The sequence below is a fragment of the Salmo salar genome, chromosome 15, assembly GCF_965601325.2.
Source record: "Salmo salar chromosome 15, fSalSal1, whole genome shotgun sequence".
Taxonomy (NCBI): domain Eukaryota; kingdom Metazoa; phylum Chordata; class Actinopteri; order Salmoniformes; family Salmonidae; genus Salmo; species Salmo salar.
In genome coordinates, this window is record NC_138305.1 from 95,102,663 (window position 1) to 95,125,428 (window position 22,766).

The 22,766-nt window shown below is 41.7% G+C and overlaps 1 protein-coding gene across 2 annotated transcripts in view; it reads left to right on the forward strand.

The window, feature by feature from the left end:
* The window catches only part of LOC106572563 (adipolin), a 29,406-nt gene extending 7,589 nt beyond the window's left edge, over positions 1-21,817 (forward strand). The window contains exons 2-8 of one of the 2 annotated variants that reach the window (XM_014146857.3): positions 10,473-10,577; positions 10,797-10,908; positions 11,249-11,436; positions 13,288-13,396; positions 13,642-13,735; positions 18,670-18,748; positions 18,969-21,817. In XM_014146857.3, the coding sequence (XP_014002332.1) occupies positions 10,473-10,577; positions 10,797-10,908; positions 11,249-11,436; positions 13,288-13,396; positions 13,642-13,735; positions 18,670-18,748; positions 18,969-19,067 (786 nt within the window). In that variant the 3' untranslated portion in view covers positions 19,068-21,817. Of the gene's footprint in view, positions 1-10,472; positions 10,578-10,796; positions 10,909-11,245; positions 11,437-13,287; positions 13,397-13,641; positions 13,736-18,669; positions 18,749-18,968 lie in introns of both variants that reach the window. The other variant, XM_014146856.3, reaches the window with a different exon arrangement.
* Positions 21,818-22,766: the final 949 nt, after the last annotated feature.

A 22,766-nucleotide genomic window follows, 5' to 3' on the forward strand; every position in this document is an offset into this window, starting at 1 on the left:
TATATATTTTATTTTTTTCCTTCTCATATTCTGTGCTTTTCTACTTACAACTGGTTTTTAGTACCTCATAAAGTAAGTGAGCAGAGTACTTCCACAGAGACAGTGCTTAAACCAAACATAAATGAGCACTGTATTTATGTGGCAGAGTGGAACCACAAATGAGTGCACAAAGAGAAGCTCTCATGAGTATCTATCTACCTGGGGCATAACTCAGACCTGGGCTCAAATACTATTTGAAATCTTTCAAATACTTTTAGTGTTTGCTTTAGCCTGTCTGAACTGCCTGGTGGCCATTATCTGCATAGTTGGTTCTGTTGCAATAGGCAAGCTCAATCAAGGACAGGTCAAGTATTTTCAGAGCTTTATGATTCCTGTCTGTAAATGAAAAACACTTAATGAATGAAATATATTAATATTCATTATTTGAAATTATATTAAATTACATTTGAATCCAGGTCTGGCATACTTGTAGCTCAGTTTTCAGCTTGATATGGATGTGGAGCCAGAGTCTTTTTTAATGGTTTCTCTTACCTACCACAGATACCTGGGGAAAGAGCCACCACTGGAGCAATGTGAAGACTATAAGTTGTACACAAAGCAGGTGTGACAGCAATCAGACTCTCTTCAGCTTTTAGACTTTTTATGTTGAGAGCAAAGCACGGTTATTATTCCCTAGGAGATTTCATAAATACATTTGACTGTTTAAGTAGCTCTCTTACACTGGAAAGGAATGCACACTCAGTGTATGCATACATATACAGTACCGTAATTTCAGAGTACATAAAAGCCCTTTTACCAAATTCAGTTCGGACATTTGGAACAGTTAGCAGGATAAAATCCCGCGAACGAAGAGAGTACCAACCACATTTCTGAACAATAAAAATGCCCAAATAAAAAGGTAGTAAACCCAAAATGGCTTTGTAAATAAAAGTATACCAGTGACTGAGCCTACGAGTGACTAGAGAAGGCCAGCCAACCCTGGTATACAAAGTGCAGTGGTGCGTAAGGGTTTTGCAATTTAAAATAAATCTCAAAGTGCCATGCTAAAGGGTGTCAATTGATCTCAAACACTGAGCGGAAGCATTCTTATATAAAATATCCCCATAGTCTAGTAAAGGCATAAATGTAGCTGATACTAGCCTCCTTCTGGCTTCAAAAGAAAAACAAGCCTTATTCCTAAAATAAAATCCTAATTTCAGCTTCCATTTTTTTGTAAGTTGCTGAATATGCATTTTAAAAGAGAGGCCATCATCAATCAAAATTCCAAGATATTTATATGAGGTTACAACCTCAATCTCCTTGCCCTGACAGGTAGTAATAGGTGAAAGGTTCAGAGGTCTATTTCTTGCTTTAGAAAACACCAGTAGTTTAGTTTTGTCAGTATTGACGATAAGCTTCAATTGAGACAAGGTATGTTGAACAGTATTAAAAGCAGTTTGCAAGTTCTGGAAAGCTTTTGTAAGAGATGAAGCACAACAGTAAATAACAGTATCATCAGCATAAAAATGAAGTTGTGCATTTTGGACATTTTTGTCTAAATTATTTATATAAATAGTGAATAAGAGAGGACCGAGTACAGAGCCTTGGGGCACACCATTTAAGACAGACAATTTAACAGACCTAAGCCCGTCAAATTGAGTGCACTGAGTTCTATCAGACAGATAGTTAACAAACCATGCAACTGCATGCTCTGAAAGACCTACACTCGACAATCTCTGCCTTAGTATAGCATGATCAACTGTATCAAAAGCCTTAGAGAGATCAATAAAAAGTGAGACACAATGCTGTTTTTTGTCAAGAGCTTCAGTGATATCATTTAAAACCTTCATGGCTGCTGTAATTGTGCTATGCTTCTTCCTGAAACCCGATTGGTACATTGATAAAATAGAGTTAGTAAATAAAAACTCTTTTAGCTGTTCACTCACAAGGGTTTCAAGTATTTTCACCAGGGGTGACAGCTTTGAGATTGGCCTATAATTATTTAAAAGAGTTGGATCTCCCCCTTTTAAAAGTGGCAGGACAAATGCTGATTTCCAGATCTTTGGAATTTCATTACATTCCAGGGTTAGATTAAACAGATATGTAAGTGGTTCAGCTATGAAATCAGCTGCCAGATTTAAAAAGCAGGGATCCAAAAGATCAGGACCTGCAGGCTTTCTCTGATCTAAGGATTTCAGGGCTTTATGTACCACCTGCACTGAGAATGGCAAAAAGCTAAAAGTTTGACCAGCTCTCACTGGTTCATCCACACAAGGTTGTACAGAGACAGAGGACACTGAATCAAACAGCCTACCAGATGATACAAAGTGCTCATTGAAACAATTCAGCATTTCAGTTTTGTCATATATAGCAACAGAGTCCTTCAATACACATGACGGTAATTCATTAACATTACTGTTACCAGACATAGACTTAATAGCCTTCCAAAACTTTCTAGGGTCATTCAGGTTATCAGTGGTAACAGACATAAAATATTCAGACTTGGCCTTCCTAAGAAGAAAAGAACACTTGTTTCGTAACTGCCTAAAAACAAGCCAATCAGCATCAGAACACGATTTCCAATTTCCATATATTGGCCGCGTCATTGTTTAAGCCGCGAGGTTCAAAGCCTGGGAAAAAAGTTGCGGCTTATAGTCCGGAATTTATGGTATATGGCATGTTGACACTGTAGCAGTTGTTTTGTGGAAACAAGGAAAAGATAACACGAAGGCTACGCTATAGGAATATGTATACGTGCAGCATATGCACACATAGTGGGATTTCAAATTTGCTTGATCCTTTACAGTTGTATCGTTTTATAATTTGATAGCAAAGGCTCTGACGAAGGCCTTGAGGCCAATACGTAAAGCTTAAAAAAGAGCAGTGATACAAGCAAGAGCAGTGTCCAGGTTTCTTATTTTGTCTCATAATTTGGTAGCCCCCTCTAGATTTAAAGTGGAGTGTATGTTCTTGTGGTTTATATGCATAGGCCTACACTTTGCTCATATCCTAAACAACTTGTGTGTGACATATCTGCAAAGTTAAAGTGCAGGGTGTGTGCAGTGTGCACCAGTTGCGCCTGTTGCATGTCCAACCATATTTAGCGTTGTGGTAGTAAATCCTCTGTCTGTGAGGTGCATCAGGGGAGGACCAGGATGGATGGGATATTCTTTTGGAGGAAACGGGGGTGGATGCATGACAGTGGGGAAGCACGCAGGTTCTCCCTAGCCTAGCTCTAGCTGCAGCCTGAGAATCCCTGCCTCTCTGGATGGGCTAGGCCCTAGCTGCATTAGCCTCCTCCACCTTGCATGGATGTCTGCACAGGGGCTACAACGACTTAAAAACAAGAGATTAGGGACGCTTCTCCATCATCCTGTCCCATGTCAAACTATATCGGTACCTCTACCTGTTCACACAACATGCTAGCAACATTAGTAATAATCTTACAAGCTTTTTTTTTAGAGTGACTGGTGCACCCTGCTCTCACTGTTTGGTGGGTAAATCAAATCAAATAAAATCAAATTTTATTGGTCACATACACGTGTTTAGCAGGTGTTATTGTGGGTGTAGCGAAATGCTTGTGTTTCTAGCTCCAACAGTGCAGTAATATCTAACAAGTAATATCTAACAATACACAAATCTAAAGTAAAGGACTGGAATTAAGAATATATAAAGATTTGGACAAGCAATGTCAGAGCTGCATAGACTAAGATGCAGTAGAATAGAATACAGTATATACATATGAGATGAGTAATGCAAAATGTGTAAACATTATTAAAGTGACAAGTGTTCCAATTATTAAAGTGTTCAGTGATTTCAAGTCTATGTATATAGGGCAGCAGCCTCTAATGTGCTAGTGATGGCTATTTAACAGTCTGATGGCCTTGAGATATAAGCTGTTTTTCACTCTCTTGGAACCAGCTGTGATGCACCTGTACTGACCTCGCCTTCTGGATGATAGTGGATGGCAGTGGCTCGGGTGGTTGTTGTCCTTGATGATCTTTTTGGCCTTCCTGTGACATCGGGTGCTGTAGGTGTCCTGGAGGGCAGGTAGTTTGCCCTCGGTGATACGTTGGGCAGGCCTCACCACCCTCTGGAGAGCCCTGCGGTTGTGGGCGGTGCAGTTGCTGTACCAGGCGGTGATACAGCCCGACAGGATGCTCTTAATTGTGCATCTGTAAAAGTTTGTGAGGGTTTTAGGTGCCAAGCCAAATTTCTTCAGCCTTCTGAGGTTGAAGAGGTGCTGTTGCATCTTCTTCACCACACTGTCTGTGTGGGTGGAGCATTTCAGTTTGTCAGAAATGTGTACGCCGAGGTACTTGAAGGTTTTCACTTTCTCCACTGTGGTCAAGTCAGTGTGGATGAGGGGGTGCTTCCTCTGCCGTTTCCTAAAGTTCACAATCAGCTCCTTTGTTTTGTTTTACATTGGGTGAGAGGTTATTTTCCTGGCACCACACTCCCAGGGCCCTCACCTCCTCCCTGTAGGCTGTCTCGTTATTGTTGGTAATCAGACCTACTACTGTTGTGTCGTCTGCAAACTTGATGATTGAGTTGGAGTCGTGCGTGGCCACGCAATCATGGGTGAACAGGAAGTACAGGAGGGGGCTGAGCACGCACCCTTGCGGGGCCCCAGTGTTGAGGATCAGTGAAATAGAGGTGCTGTTTCCTACCTTCACCACTTGGGGGCTGGCCCGTCAGGAAGTCCAGGACCCAGTTGCACAGGGCAGGGTTCAGACCCAGGGCCTCGAGCTTAATGATGAGCTTGGAGGGTACTATGGTGTTGAATGCTGTGCTATAGTCAATGAACAGCATTCTTACATAGGTAAGCCCTGCAGTTAACGTTTCAAGATATTCTTTGTGTGCTGCAGGTATTTTGACTATACTAGTTGGTGCATGTCAAACAATATAATATGGCTAGTTAATAAGGATAATGACATGTTAATGAAAACAAGCTAAGAGTTATGGGCTATTCCAGTATGCCTACAGAAGAGCCGGCAATGGTCCTTAGTCAAAAGGATTCAGAAGCTGCCTACTATGTGGAGTGCTGTTCCAGATGAGTATCTTAACAGTTGTGGTTGTGTCTGCATCGCAAATGGCACCCTATTCCCTACATAGTGCACTACTTGCCATTTGTAATGCAGACTGTGTTTTGGATGGAATGTTGCCTTCCCCAGGGAATATTTCCCTCCCTTTATTGAAGAAAATAAATTCTACTTCATTTCATCAAACAAACTGTATCACAAACGTAAGGATTATCCATTGCGCCTCAAACAACTGTTTCCTGAATTATCATGATGATGATGTTTAATTGTCACATCAACTGGATGAGCACAGTGAAATGTGTTGTTTTACAGGGTCAGCCATAGTAGTACGACGCCCCTGGAGCAAATTAGGATTAAGTTCCTTGCTCAAGGACACATCGACAGATTTTTCACCTTGTCGGCTCGGGTATTCAAACCAGTGACCGTTCAGTTACTGTCCCAACTCTCTAACAGCTAGGCTACCTGCCAACCTGGACATGGACTTAATGAAGTTATAATTCAACTGCTACATAATTGTTGTAAAACTCAAATTCCATAATACATGTGTAACGACAGTTTTACTACACAGGTAGTACAGCTCTGCAAGCTTACGTGCAATGTTCATGGTATTGTAGAAGTATGTAGAAACTGAAAATTGTGATGTTTTTTTATACTGTCGTTGTGGTTACATATTTGTAAGTAAAATTAATTGCATTATCAGAATTGGGGCCTGTAGCAGTAGATATCATCATCTCAGTTGGAATAGAGCCCCCACCCCCAACAGTGTTTGATGTTCTGAGGAGTACCTTCAGTTTAACACCTTAAGAATGTCTAACACATTTTCCCAAATTGCCACTGGAGTGGTGTGCTCTCACAGCTGTTGAAAGACACAGCTATTGGATGGCACTCAAACAACAGCCGGGATCAAAGGGAAGAACAGACTGATACCTGTATCTATCCTCTACTCACTTTGTTCATGTGCTGTATGTGCTGATATAAAGGTATGTGAGTGAGAACATAGTTTATTTAGAGCCACACTCAATAGGAACTAGATTTAACATAACTGACATTTTTTCTATTTCGTCATGCTATGATTTTCATTTCTCTGTGTAAAGACCTTCATCTAGGGCATATTCAAGATAGTTTCACTAAGGTACAATGAATCATAATTTCTTGTCAAGCTGTGGGAAGCACCACCACCTATCATCACTATTGGATGTCATGGTAGCAGAAATATGATGCCCACCTGTGTGTAGCAGTGTGAAGCCCGATCAATGAAAGTCAGAATAAAATTCAGATCTTAAAATCCTCATGAGGTATTGCTTTATTGCTACGCTACTGTAGCAACTCTCATGATATTTTGTGTTACACACTGAATAAAAGTCTCAAAAAAAGTTGGAACAGTGATTTGCGCAATCTTGTTTTTTAGTTTGAATAACAGTAATAATTATCTTGGTTACAGCTGGGCCAACTTCCTAAAATTGAGAAAATCCTTTAGGGCACGGTTTTAATCGCTTAATTACAATGGCGTGTGCTAACAACACAAGACGATAACAAGCAGAACGAGAGGGCTGCTTTCCTGGCAGTGCTATGCTGCCTTTTTTTTATTATCACACAGGGAATAGCTAAGATACACTACCAGTTAAAGGTTTGGACACACCTACTCGTTCCAGGGGTTTTCTTTATTTGTATTATTTTCTACATTGCAGAATAATAGTGAAGATATCAAAACTATAAAATAACACATATGGAATCATGTAGTGACCAAAAAAGTGTTAAACAAATCAAAATGTATTTTATATTTGAGATTCTTCAAAGTAGCCACCCTTTGCCTTGATGACAGCTTTGCACGCTCTTAGCATTCTCTCAACCAGCCTCATGAGGTAGTCCCCCCGAATGCATTTCAATGAACAGGTGTGCCTTGTTAAAAGTTAATTTGTGGAATTTCTTTCCTTCTTAATGCGTTTGAGCCAATCAGTTGTGTTGTGACAAGGTAGAGGTGGTATACAGTTGATAGCCCTATTTAGTAAATGACCATGTCCATATTATGGCAAGAACAGCTCAAATAAGCAAAGATAAATGACAGTCCATCATTACTTTAAGACATGAAGCACAGTCAATACGGAAAACTTCAAGAACTTTGAACATTTCTTCAAGTGCAGTCGCAAAAACTATCAAGAGCTATAATGAATCTGGCTCTCATGAGGACCGCCACAGGAAAGGAAGACCCAGAGTTACCTCTGCTGCAGAGGATAAGTTTATTAGAGTTACCAGCCTCAGAAATTGCAGCCCAAATAAATGCTTCACAGAGTTTAAGTAACAGACACATCTCAACATCAATTTGTTCAGAGGAGACGGCGTGAATCAGGCCTTCATGGTCGAATTTATGCAAAGAAACCACTAATAAAGGACACCAATATGAAGAAGAGGCTTGCTTGGGCCAAGAAACATGAGCAATGGACATTAGACTGGTGGAAATCTGTCCTTTGGTCTGATGAGTCCAAATGTAAGATTTTTGGTTCCAACCGCCATGTCTTTGTGAGCCGCAAAGTAGGCAAATGGATGATCTCCGCATGTGTGGTTCCCACTGTGAAGAATGGAGGAGGAGGTGTGAGGGTGTGGGGGTGCTTTGCTGGTGACGCTGTCTTTGATTTATTTAGAATTCAAGGCGCACTTAACCAGCATGGCTACCACAGCATTCTGCAGCGATTACGCCATCCCATCTGGTTTGCGCTTCAGTGGGACTATCATTTATTTTTCAACAGGACAATGACCCAAAACACACCTTCAGTCTGTGTAAGGGCTATTTGACCAAGAAGGAGAGGAGAGTAATAGAGTGCTGCATCAGATGACCTGACCTCCACAATCACCCGACCTCAACCCGATTGAGATGGTTTGGGATGAGTTGGACCGCAGAGTGAAGGAAAAGCAGCCAATAATTGCTCAGCATATGTGGGAACTCCTTCAAGACTGTTGGAAAAGCATTCCAGGTGAAGCTGGTTGAGAGAATACCAGGAGTGTGCAAAGCTGACATCAAGGCAAAGGGTGGCTACTTTGAAGAATCTCAAATATAAAATATATTTAGATTTTTTTAACTCTTTTTTGGTTACTACATGATTCTATATGTGTTATTTCAAGGTTTGATGTCTTCACTATTATTCTACAATGTAGAAAATAGTAAAACTAAGGAAAAACCCTTGAATGAGTAGGTGTGTCCAAACTTTTGACTGGTACAGTATATAATTATAAGTTGCATGTTTGGGCTTACTTGAGTTGGTCTGAAAAAAACACATAAGATGATATACGTATGACATCAATATGAAAGGAGAGGTGCAGAAGAGGTGCAGTTCTTTTGAGTCCTTAGGTATTAACAGTCAAGCGTAGCGTTAAGCTCCGTGTTTTGTGCCTTACTCTGTTGTCAATGTTCAGCGTGCATCACTTCAATCAAACAGAGTTGTCAGAGAGGCTCTTCAGTGGTGATCGTCAGTGTTTAAATCATCACACTCATTAAACTTGTAAAGTGTAGCTTATGGAATAGATGTTTAAGATTTTCATTTTTTTACACCATCTCAAATTCAAAAGATTTTTCATGTGCTCTTGTAAGGTTTGTATGAAAGTGAGAGATATTAAGACAGAATTTATATGCAGCATGAATGGTAAAAGAAAGAAAAGGATTCAGTAAAATTAACTGGCTGTGTTGCGGTGTTGTGGAAAAAATGTGGCAGATTATGCAGTAACAGTATCTTTGGCTTGACAAAATCTGTCTGCCTTTTATCTGTCTCCAGGCTTCAAAAGCACAACAAAAACCCACAGACATCCAACATGCAGGAGGCACTGTGTTACTTAACTTGTTTATTTTGTCTGCTGTCACAAGGAAAGAGAAAAGGGAGAAGACGCAGAGAAAAAAAAACACAAACCCCAAATTTGAAACCTTTTTCATTCTAGAATATTGAAGACAAGACAAACAATGGGTTACTTTGTTACTGTTGAATATAACGAAGGGCGAGTCTCTATTTCTGTGAAGAAAAGGCGGCATGTTAGTTTTGCAGATAAGTGATCCGTGTCCTCCTGCCAAACCTAAACAAATTCCATTTCAGACAGCTCACCTTCATGGCTCGTCCTAATCTCCTCTTCTATCTCCGCCACAGTCACTTGACATTTGGGGAGGAGGAAGGAGGGCTTTGCTTGGGGAGGATTCAAGGCATTTGCGGTTATTGGAATTCACACAACTAGGGTTAGAATGATTGGGTGGCAGAGGCCTTTCATTTGGATCAAGGTAACATGTCAGGAGGTTTTTTTTATCAACAAAAGGATGACATCATCACACATTCAGAATCCCTGCATATCAAGCAAAGGTCTACAATCATCATCACTAACATAAGGCAATGAACTTTACTGGCAAATCAATTTCACCAGCCGCTGTTGACATTTATGGCATGCCACTATATTTATTATCATATTCAATACAGTCATTACACTCCTGATATACTGTAAGTATGTTTGTAGGTATAGGTGAAAGTGTTGTTGGGTGTTTATAAATGTTGTTGTAGACTAATTGGGCACTAAAATAGCCCATGGATAGAGATGTTTTACATGGTCCTGAATGCACAGTATGATCATGGAAATGTCCATGTGTTGAAAAAATCCCTTGAGACGTCTTGTTTATTTTCCTCTGACCCTATTGGGCAAATAATAATTGACGTGGCACCTGAGTGAATTATCTGGAGAGAAAAAACAAGCAAAAAGGGAAAGTCTTGGACAGAAAAAGTGACTGAACATAGTTGGCAAAGTGAAAGGTATGACACAAAAAGGCTTATTCTCTCTCTCTGAAATGGCAGTAGACCGGCAAGGAGAGACAGGGAGAGAGAAAGAAAGAGAGTTCACTTCATAGTGTGACCTGCCTTGATGTCTGGCACCATTTAATAGTATCTTAAGGCAAGATTTTCCAATTATGGTTGGTAAGCAGAAAATATGACTCATTGGATTCAGTTACTTAGTTACAATACTTTGCATTGTGTGACAGTGGGCGAAATGATTCCAGCCTGAAATATCTGATGAATCTTGCAATTAGCACTGCTCTCCTCAAAGAGCATTTGTTATTGAGGAATACGAACACAGTGTAACAGTTTGGGGCTAGCTTGATTCTAAGTACATTCTGCCCGCACCCTTTTTCCCACTTTATTTTACTAGGCACTTGTTTAGTGCTCACTATTAATCAGCCAGGCAAATTCAACTACATCTGGCTCTCTTTGGTGTCTCATTGATTCATAGTAGGCCTGTGTTCAAAGCATAATCCTAAATGCCAACATGGTATTCATTCATTCAACTGTGTTCATTCCAAAATCAGACCTTAAAAGTGGTCTAATATCAGGAGTCCAACCGTGTCCCATGCCATCTTATGTTTAGATCCAGCTATGCCGTCTATTTGAATGAAAAACATTTCATGGGTTTTCTCTCTCATGTGTCTAATAGATTCCTGACAACCAGAGAGTAGATCCCCTGGGATCATGGATGGACTTTGTGAAACGACCCGTAGACAACTTCCCTGGGAAATGTCGCAAACGCAAAAGGCCACTGGTAAATATAACAATGTCTTCAGTAATGGTTCAAATAAGCTAGCTGATCAAGCACTGGTCCGTTCATTACATTGGTCACGAAGCATCTAGTACGATACATAAGTAGAATATTGATCGTTTTAATATTGAAACAACTTTCTGTGTCAAATCATGTGTAGAGTATATGTATGATGATCCTATATTATTATGTGATGTGTTATTATTTCCTGATCTCTGTCAGCCAGGACCACCAGGTCCTCCTGGTCCTCCAGGCCCCCAGGGGCCTCCTGGATTCCCCGGGGCAGAGGTCACCCAGGAGGTCCTCCTCCAGGAGTTCAAAGAGATGATAAAAGGTAATATCATATAAAGTCATAAAATGTCATATAAAGACACAACATGTTATAAAGTCTGATCTGGTCCTTCGCTGAGTATAAAAATACATGTTGATTCCAAAACATTGGTGATTGATCAACTGCTACTGCTGATGGATCATTGTTTCTGTGAAGGCTGAAGTATTTCATTAGTAACTGACCATCCGGGGTAGATATCAGGTCTGAGTGACTGCAAACTCACTACTCTATTGCTGTACTGTAGTACTCAGAGAAAGTTGTTCCTATAGTTCAAAGTCAAGTCCATGTTCTTGTCATCTTTCTAGTTGAGATTCCCATATTCCTTCTGTGTTTTCACCAGAAGCTACAGAGAGGAGAGCTGCTGCAGTGGTCAAGCAGAGCAGTACCAGTCCTAGTCAGATACCCATGGCCCTCATTGCCCTGGAAGGAATGACCTCTTACAGGAGGATAGAGGAAGCCTTCCACTGTAAACTCATAGGACCTGTGGTTGTCGACAAGAAGACACTGATGGAGCTACAAAACTTTCAGACGGTACGTTTTGGAGGAACAATTGAGAAGTTTGTAAAGAATGTAGGAATTTGTGAAGTATTTGGTCACCCCCTTGACCATCTTCTTTATCCTCTTGTCTTACTCACCATTAAGCCGTCTATTAATCTCCACAATCACTTTTCTTTCTTTCTATTTTCTTTCTTTTAACTTTGTTTTAACCGCAGGTTTGAAGTTTTAACCAGCAATGATTCTGGTTATATCCACCTGATGTATAAGAATGAAGCCAGGAATCTTAAGGGATCACCCCTTCCCTAAAGTCTGACAAAGCAGTACCATGCTTTGAGTTTAGACTGGCTTCTTAGTCCTTAGTAAAAAAATATCTCCTTTTACAACGCTCCACATCACTTTCTGGGTGGCATACAAAAGGCACTCTGTCTGTGACTTGGAATATGGTGCGGAGTGGACAAAAATAGACACTGTTTGAAACGGCATGATGTAGAGGAAGAACTATTCTCTGGGACATTCTGAGGCGGGAGGTTAAGAGTAGACAAATCAAATAAAAAATATTAATCACATAGACAGGTTACAGCAGGTATAAAATAAATAATTTCATCAAAATAACGTTTATAATGAAACATTTTATACAATGGGTTACCAACATATCCATATAATGATTGACATATTTTCATTAAAAACGTTATTTTGATGAATTTATTCATACTATTTCATCCTTCCACAAGATATAGTCCCGACAAAAATCTAGGGTTGCTACCCAAGCTGGCTGGTTGTTCATTCTATCGGTTCGGATGCTAGAGGTGCGACCCAGTCGTTTAGTCTTTTTGTTCTGTATCTATGTGTCGCGACCCAGTCGTTCGTTCTAAATGTTACATTGCCATACTGGCTGGCAATATTCTTATCCCTTACTTGCTAGCTAGCCAACTATGGCCAGAATAACAGCAAAGTAGCTGCATTTGCATTTGTTTAAGCTGTTTTCTAGTGAAATTTATTTGGATACATCCATAACAATGAGCTAATGAGGAGCGATTTCGCCTGGCATAGATAATGTGCTCACTCGTCAGGACACTGTTGTTCAGAGGAGTTAGCCAACAACACAGCTAACACAATCACATCAAACTGAAGCTGGAAAGACTGCAAACTAGCTGCACTTCATTTCGTTTTACCTGTTTTCTATTGACATTTCTTTGTATATATTCAAAAAAATGATGCCAGCTGATTCATGATTTAGACTGACTGAGAAAAGCTGCTTGCCTGTCTGTCCCCTCCTGACTCCCATCACGTTCATTACTATGGGACAGCTGGAGATCAAATTTGAATATTGAAACAATGTTGAAAATGTCAGGGAGACACACAGCAAGGTTTATAGAAATCTCTGCTGTTGAAAACTAAAAACAAATTTAGTCTAAAAGAAATGTGAGATAATGTGTAGATGCTTTTATAGTGGAGATCATAAGTTGCCTGGCTGGACTGATGAGACAGTGGATTGCACAGTCAGATGGAACAGAGTAAATAGGCATTTTAACGTCATAGATTTAGCCGGTGGTAACTTGTGGATTAGACACCGGCTGGAATGCGGTTTTCACCAATCAGCATTCAGGATTAGACCCACCCATTGTATAAGTAGTAATAATGGACTGTGTTACACTGTATTTACATATATAAAGTGGGTAGTGACTTAGTTAGGCAACGGAATAAATAGCTAGTATTCCAATGTCTGTTGGAAAAGGATTATTTGCTCGGGGTTCCCTTTGGCAGACATACATTTACATTTTCTAGCTCCTCCATTCACTTTAGCTAGATATCAATTGAGCCCAAATTATCTGTGAGTCATTGTACAACTCCATTCTGCAAGTCACATTGTATTTGTCCTTCCAGCTTCCTGCTAAAGGTGCCTTCCTCAGAGGGACAGGAATGGACCAATCCACAGGACGATTCACAGCTCCCGTCACAGGGATCTACCAGCTCTCTGCTAATGTTCATATTGGTACGGAATGTTTCTCTACTTTAGGGAAACCCAATTATCAAGGAAACATCTTGGGAAATGTATTGATTTGGAAGTTGAATATCAAATATCAAGACAATGCATGAGGGGCATTGAGGCACAATTTATTCAGAGATTTTTGCTAAAATATTGTACATCTTCAGAGGACTCTGTGACCTTTTCTTCAGAGAGGTGTTTCTGAGCTGGATAATGTAGAACCTCAGAGTAACTCTGTTTCCTCCCTGAAGACCACAACGAGGTAAAGAGGAGTAAGAGTCAGCTGAGAGCCAGAGATAATGTGCGAGTGCTGATCTGCATCGAATCCCTGTGCCATCGATATACGTGAGTAGGCCTACCCTCAGTCCCAGTCTATTGATCGTCTACCGTTTATCAACAAATCTGCATGATGAAGTTTGAAAATGCCTCCAATATCTAGTCACCCTATGAAACAAACTCAAATGAGTCCACTCCACACGTTTTCACCTTGGCATATGATCCTGGCATGAAGACCATATGGTTCTTATTTGTTCAGTCTTTTGCAACGCTGTTACATGGAATGAGGTAAAAACTATCCCTGACAACAACAACAAAAAATATCATAACCATTTTTTTCTTTCCCCCAATTAGAGTTAGCTAATCTGTTATTGTCTGCCAGGTCAGGCTTTCTGATGTGTTGTTAAGGCATTATATTGACAGCAGTCATTGAATCCGTGCCTGATAATCAGTGTTTAATGCCAGTTTTACTTTTTCTAGTATTTACGAGCTGTTTAAGATGTTGTCTATTATACATTGTGTGGAACCAGTTAGGCATTTCCTGTGTTAAAGTGGAACACGTCTTTAAAGGAAATGTCCTCTCACCCCTTCTCCTGGTCCCTGTCGCCTCTAAATTCTTTATAGACTCACCTTTGACGCCTGGGACACCATGCTGCTTCCAGCACCACAGGCCAGGGTCGTATTAATTTGAGCAAATTGTAGGAAAACATTTTACTATGAAAAAATGTAAAGGAACATTACTTATTGGACATTTGGTGCCTATTGAACACAACCCTGATGTCACGTCCTGGCCAGTATATAAGGTTAATTGTTTTGTAGTTTGGTCAGGGCGTGGCAGGGGGTATTTGTTTTATGTGGTTCGGGGTGGTGTGTTTGTGTAAAGGGTGTTTGATTTAGTAATTCCGGGTTTTGGTTTATGTTTAGTTAATTCTATGGTTAGTCTAGGTTGTGTGTTTCTATGTTTGGTTGATTGGGGTTGGGACTCTCAGTTGAAGGCAGGTGTTGTCTATCTGCCTTTGATTGAGAGTTCCATATATTAGGGTGTGTTTGTATGTGTGATTTGTGGGTGATTATTCTGTGTATAGCCTTGTGCCTTACCAGACTGTTTATTTGTCGAGTGTTCGTTTTTTGTGTTTTGTATGTTCGTTTTGAAAATAATTAAAAATCAAGATGAGCATTCACGTACCTGCTGCGTATTGGTCCACATTTTCTGATGACGATTTCGCATTATCGTCAGAAGACGAAGACAACAACTGTGACAGAATCACCCACCACCAAAGGACCAAGCAGCAGAGGAAGGAGCAGACGGAGTTCGAGTTGGACTGGCGGGAGAAGTGGACTTGGGAGGAAGTTCTGGACGGGGCCGGACCCTGGCATCAGGCTGGGGATTATCGCCGCCCGCAGTGGGAAATTGAGGCAGCCAAGGCAGAGAGGCGGTGGTACGAGGCCAGAGTGGACGCGCTGAAGGAGATGCACGAGAGGCACCCCCAAGAAAATTTTGGGGGGGGGCACACGGGTAGTTTGGCTAGGCGTAAGAAGAGCCGGAAGCCAGCTACCCGTGGTTATATGGAGGAGCGTATGGGGTGGAGAGCGCTATGTTTCGCAAAGGAGCGCACTATCTCACCCATACGCACGCACAGTCCAGTGCGCGTTATTCCAGCCCCTCGCAGGTGCCGTGCTAGAGCGGGCATCCAGCCTGGTAGGAGGATGCCTGCGCAGCGCATCTGGTCGCCGGTACGCCTCCGAGGACCAGGCTACCCAACTCCCGCTCTACGCACGGCTACCATCAGGCCCCTGCACAGCCCAGTCTGCCCTGTACGAGCACCCCGCTCGTACAGGGCTACTAGTTCCATCCAGCCAAGACGGGTTGTGCAGGAGGTAAGATCTAGACCGGCTGTGCGCCTCCATAGCCCTGGGTTTCCAGCTCCTGTCTCTCGTGCGGACCCGGAAGTGCGTCAACCCAGTCCGACTCGTCCTGTTCCCGCTCCCCGCACTAGCCTGGAGGTGCGTGTACATAATCTGGTAAGCCCAGTACCAGCACCACGCACCAGGCTACAAGTGCGTCAACCCAGCCTCGCCAGTCAACAGTCTTCATCAGAGCTGCCCGCCAGTCAACAGTCATCATCAGAGCTGCCCGCCAGTCAACAGTCATCATCAGAGCTGCCCGCCAGTCAACAGTCATCGTCAGAGCTGCCCGCCAGTCAACAGTCATCGTCAGAGCTGCCCGCCAGTCAACAGTCATCGTCAGAGCTGCCCGCCAGTCAACAGTCATCGTCAGAGCTGCCCGCCAGTCAACAGTCATCGTCAGAGCTGCCCGCCAGTCAACAGTCATCGTCAGAGCTGCCCGCCAGTCAACAGTCATCGTTAGAGCTGCCCGCCAGTCAACAGTCGTCAGAGCTGCCCGCCAGTCAACAGTCGTCAGAGCTGCCCGCCAGTCAACAGTCGTCAGAGCTGCCCGCCAGTCAACAGTCGTCAGAGCTGCCCGCCAGTCAACAGTCGCCAGAGAGGTCAGACTGCGCTGAACTGCCGGAGTGGTCAGACTGCGCTGAACTGCCGGAGTGGCCAGACTGCGCTGAACTGCCGGAGTGGCCAGACTGCGCTGAACTGCCGGAGTGGCCAGACTGCGCTGAACTGCCGGAGTGGCCAGACTGCGCTGAACTGCCGGAGTGGCCAGACTGCGCTGAACTGCCGGAGTGGCCAGACTGCGCTGAACTGCCGGAGTGGCCAGACTGCGCTGAACTGCCGGAGTGGCCAGACTGCGCTGAACTGCCGGAGTGGCCAGACTGCGCTGAACTGCCGGAGTGGCCAGACTGCGCTGAACTGCCGGAGTGGCCAGACTGCGCTGAACTGCCGGAGTGGCCAGACTGCGCTGAACTGCCGGAGTGGCCAGACTGCGCTGAACTGCCGGAGTGGCCAGACTGCCCTGAACTGCCGGAGTGGCCAGACTGCCCTGAACTGCCGGAGTGGCCAGACTGCCCTGAACTGCCGGAGTGGCCAGACTGCCCTGAACTGCCGGAGTGGCCAGACTGCCCTGAACTGCCGGAGTGGCCAGACTGCCCAGACTGTCCCGAATTGCCAGACTGCCCAGACTGTCCCGAATTGCCAGACTGCCCAGACTGTCCCGAATTGCCAGACTGCCCAGACTGTCCCGAATTGCCAGACTGCCCAGACTGTCCCGAATTGCCAGACTGCCCAGACTGTCCCGAATTGCCAGACTGCCCAGACTGTCCCGAATTGCCAGACTGCCCAGACTGTCCCGAATTGCCAGACTGCCCAGACTGTCCCGAATTGCCAGACTGCCCCGATTGCCCCTCGGCGATGCCAGAGTGGCCCGACAGCCTGGAACGGCCGGAGCCAGAGCCACCTCCAGAAATAGGTGGGTTGGGGAGGGGGGGTGTAGCACAGTGCCGTCGTTGACGGCAGCCACCCTCCCTTCCCTCCCTTTAGAAAAGGGGACTTTTTGTTGGTGTTGCTTGGGGTTATTTTTTGTTAAGGTGCTTCTGGGGTAGCACCTTTAAGGGGGGGGTACTGTCACGTCCTGGCCAGTATATAAGGTTAATTGTTTTGTAGTTTGGTCAGGGCGTGGCAGGGGGTATTTGTTTTATGTGGTTCGGGGTGGTGTGTTTGTGTAAAGGGTGTTTGATTTAGTAATTCCGGGTTTTGGTTTATGTTTAGTTAATTCTATGGTTAGTCTAGGTTGTGTGTTTCTATGTTTGGTTGATTGGGGTTGGGACTCTCAGTTGAAGGCAGGTGTTGTCTATCTGCCTTTGATTGAGAGTTCCATATATTAGGGTGTGTTTGTATGTGTGATTTGTGGGTGATTATTCTGTGTATAGCCTTGTGCCTTACCAGACTGTTTATTTGTCGAGTGTTCGTTTTTTGTGTTTTGTATGTTCGTTTTGAAAATAATTAAAAATCAAGTTGAGCATTCACGTACCTGCTGCGTATTGGTCCTCATTCACCGACAACAACCTTGACACCTGAATAGATACATTTTATTTTTGGGATGTGTGAAGGATGACGAGAACCAACAACAATATTACACACTCGTTTGTAGATACCAGAATATTTCACAGTCGTTTGTAGATACCAGAATATTTCACAGTCGTTTGTAGATACCAGAATATTTCACACTCGTTTGTAGATACCAGAATATTTCACACTTGTTTGTAGATACCAGAATATTTCACACTTGTTTGTAGATACCAGAATATTTCACACTCGTTTGTAGATACCAGAATATTTCACACTCGTTTGTAGATACCAGAATATTTCACACTCGTTTGTAGATACCAGAATATTTCACACTCGTTTGTAGATACCAGAATATTTCACACTCGTTTGTAGATACCAGAATATTACACACCCATTTTGGGTGATACGAGTACTGTTGTTCATATATTTTTGCCATTTCTGTTTATATAAAGTAAGCAAAATAATGTTTTACGAACGGTACCCAATATCTCCAGAATATGTCAAGGCCTACAACCTTGCTTCACAACCTGGTATTATCAAAAACAATTATAAATAATATTGTTGTGATGGTTACCTTACCACGAAAAAGTGGGTTCATTGTTGTTGCTTTTCCACCCCAAAGCCTCCAGCCTGTCTGGCTCTCCCACACATGAAAATGCAGAGAATGTAAAATGAGCCTCATTGCGATGGCAGTTAAGTGAAGACAAACATGATTGATTCACCATAAAAATGCAGCGTTTTCCACTAAACAGGAGCCAGTGGTCTCAGCAGGAGCTGCAACATTACTGTCTACACTGCAGACTTCATTAAAGGCTCACTGTAATGATGATGATGATTCAAGACTCAAAATTAAGCAATGACATGTTTATTTCATGTGTACGAAAACACATTTTGCATGAAATATCATGCAATTCAACAATTTTATTTCATAACGTGTTAGGTGTGTATAGATATAGTAAAGTTATTTTGAACAAACGTAAAGATCATGATTAATTAACATTTGTTGTCTGTTTTGCTCTTCATCACAGGTCGTTAGAGATGATTGTTGGATTGGAAAGTAACAGCAAGATCTTCACAGTGTATGTGCAAGGGTTGCTGGAGCTACAGGTGGGCTTACATTTATCAAACTAATCATCACAACGCTTGGCATGAAGATTTTCCAATAGGGTCAAACTGAATATAGAGTAAGATATTGCCCCCCAAAAAGCCTTTAAGAAGTGTTATGAAGTACAATTACTTCTTAACACTATAAGGGGTTTTAATATCACAATAGCAAAACAATCAGTCATTATATTACTGTATTTAAAATGTTATTGTATCTCCTCAGATTGGACAGTACACCTCCATATTTGTGGACAATGGTGCTGGGGCATCCATCACAATACAGAATGGCTCTGACTTCATGGGGATGTTGCTGGGTGTATAGCCTCCCGCCCTGCCGTTGGGGCTGGGGGTATTCCTTCCCTCTTCCCATTGGACACCAGGGCCCTGGCCATGCAAGGCATCTGTCTTACCTGTATCTGATTGGATTACTAACAGATGCTATCTGCCAATCCCCATCCATGGAGGAGAAAGCAAAAGGCATGAGCAGCATTTGCAGCCATTGAACTTCTCTACTTGGCGTATCCTGGAAGAACCGTTTTGAAAGCTAATGGACTGTGTCTCTCCCCAGACACCATGAAAGCAAGCACTCCTATGGGCCAAGAAAGACACTTGTGCATACCAACAGACAATCCTAATAGACAAGACTTCACATCTTCAAATCACTCAATGAACATTTTGAATTTGAGAAAGAAAAAACAAACAAATCACATACGTATTTTTAAAACAGTAATAGCCTCATAGGAAAAATGCTATAATGAATATCATTCATGAAATTGAAAGGTTTTTATTAATCTCTTTAATGGAATGGCAGTAGCTAAGAAAGTACAGTACATAGACTCTGTGAGTGTGTATAAACACTGGATGATGCAAAGATGCTCAGTATGCATTGTATGGGTGCCCCAACTTCTCAGCTAGGGTTGAAGAAATTCAGAAGCATTTAGGAAAATCCAACCAGTAGTTTATGAAAACAAGGGAATTTTGGGAAAGTTACCGGAATTTTGCAACCCAATACTCAGCAAAGTGACCTCTACTGTATGTTCTATCTAGGGGGACTTTGTATGTCTCATGTGGAGTCTACAGCCCACTGAACAAAATAGAGGAAACATTGGCCTCTGTATGGAACCATTTTGTGGGATTCAAACCCAAACTAAGGAATGTGGTTAGAGCATTGAAATGAAATGCAAGTATGTTGGCCATTCTGTTTCATACCGCTGTACAGTGCCTTCAGAAAGTATTTATAGCCCTTGACTTATTCCACATTTTGTTACAGCCTGAATTCAAAATGGATTAAAATCGATTTTTTTTTCTACACACAATACCCAATAATTACATGTTTTCAGAAATGTTTGCTAATTTATTGAAAATTAAATACAGAAATATCTGTCAAGCTCTGTCAAGTTGATTGTTGATCATTGCTAGACAGCCATGTTTAAGTCTTGTCATTGGTTTTCTAGCCAATTTAAGTCAAAACTGTAACTAGGCCACTCAGGAACATTCAATGTCGTCTTGTTAAGTAACTCCAGTGTACTGTAAATTTGGCCTTGTGTTTTAGGTTATTGTCCTGCTGAAAGGTGAATTTATCTCCCAGTGTCTGTTGGAATGCAGACTGAACCAAGTTTTCCTCTAGGATTTTGCCTGTGCTTAGCTCTATTCAGTTAATTTTTATCCTAAAAAACTCCCTAGTCTTTGCCGATGACAAGCATACCCATAACATGATGCAGCCACCACCATGCTTGAAATATGAAGAGGGGTACTCAGTGATGTGTTGTGTTGGATTTGCCCCAAACATAACGCTTTGAATTCAGGAAATAAAGTTAATTTCTTTGACAATTATTTTGCAGTTTTACTTTAGTGTTTTGTTGCAAACAGGATGCATGTTTTGGAATATTTGTATTCTGTACAAGCTTCCTTCTTTTCACTGTCATTTAGGTTTGTATTGTGGAGTAACTACAGTGTTGTTGATCCATCTCCTGTTTTCTCCTCTCACATCCATTTAACTCTGTAACTGTTTTAAAGTCACCATTGGCCTCATAGTGAAATCCCTGAGCGGTTTCCTTCCTCTCCATCAACTGAGTTAGGAAAGACGCCTGTATATTTGCAGTGACTGGGTGTATTGATAGACCATCCAAAGTATTATTAATAACTTCACCATTCTCAAAGGGATATTCAATGTCTGCTTTTTTATTTTTCTATCTACCAATAAGTGCCCTTCTTTGCAAGGCACTGGAAAACCGCTCTCATCTTTGTTTAAAATTCACTGCTCGACTGAGGTACCTTACAGATAATTGTATGTGCGGGGTACAGAAATGAGGTAATCATTCAAAAATCATGTTAAACACTATTATTGAGTCCATGCAGCTTATTATGTGACTTGTTAAGCAAATGTATACTCCTGAATTTAGGCTTGCCATAACAAAGGGGTTGAATACTTATTGACTCAAGACTTTTCAGATTTTTATTTTGAATTCATTTGTAAACATTTCTTAAAACATAATTCCACATTGACATTATGGGGTATTGTGTGTAGGCCAGTAACACAATCTCACTTTAATACATTTAAAATTACGGCTGTAATACAACAAAATCTGGAAAAAGTAAATGGGTGTGAATACTTCTGAAGGCACAGTATTTAATATACAGTGTTTCCAAGTAACGCTTATGCCAAATTATATAATTGCCATGGTCAAGCAGAAAAAATGTTGCCTACTGTTTTATAAAATGGCAGTTGTTTCATCAAAAGAGACTGACCATGTTATCTTATTCAATTAGAAAATAATCACATTTTCATTTTTGTGGTGTGTATATTTCTATGTTTTTTTTACCATATAGTTAATGAAGTTGTCTTTAAACGATGATAATATTTCATTAATACACATTGTTAAGAGTTGAATTTGAACATGCATAGAGAATACGTTCAAATGTATCCACACATGTAATGAAAAATGGACATGAATATCTTTTATCACCGTAGGGATCAATTTACAGTGTCAAGACCACCACAGATTGGAGTATCATTATGTTTTATACTGATTTGCTTTTTTATGATCAAAATTAAACTAAGGTAAAATATTATGTTATTTCTGTATTTACTCAATATACTGTATGTAAGTGCTGCGTAAAGCTTAACATTTATATTGGAGAAGGCTACAAGTATCAGCAAACAATGCTTTTTACGGAGAGAATTGCAAGCATTTGTAATGGTCTATAGATTAGGAACAGGGCATCGTCATAGGACCTTACCGCCCAGTTGTTGGTTAGATTAGTGCCTTGACCAGTCATATAATGGAGTTATAATGCGGTTATAAATATTTTGGTATATATTTTGGGTGGTCTGCATGTCACAAGGCCATAATAAGAAGCTTTGAGCCTCCATTGCTCAAATGCCTGTCCAGTCACTTGTATGAGCTTGTTAGCATCAATGCATGAATGCCTTAATAAGAGAGCTCTGCTCATGGAAGCGTTGTTGAGCCCAAAGTGCCAGCCACACACTGTACCCACAGACCAAACACAAGGACTTTACCTACACCAGTCAAACTACAGTAATCTGCTGATCCATGGGAAAAAACGTTGTAATTCCTCAAGCCCGTACCAGGCCCTTCTACTAATATTTATATTGCATGAGTTTATTGTGTTAGACTAACCACTAACCTATAATTTCTTATACAGGTGAATCAGACATGCCTTCTAGGGATAGATTCAGGCCTCGATTCCAGCATGTTCCTGCATGTGGGCGCAGCTGCAAAAAAATCTGTAAAACCGAATTGTTGCCAGAGATCTGTATACAGTGGCAAGAAAGTATGTGAACCCTTTGGAAATACCTGGATTTCTGCATAAATTGGTCATAACATTTTATTTGATCTTCATCTAGGTCACAACAATAGACACAGTCTGCTTAAACTAATAACACACAAACTATTATACATTTTCATGTTTTTATTGAACACACCGTGTAAACATTCACAGTGCAGGGGGGCAGCAATAACTTCAACCAACCGTTTTCTGTAGTTGCGGATCAGACCTG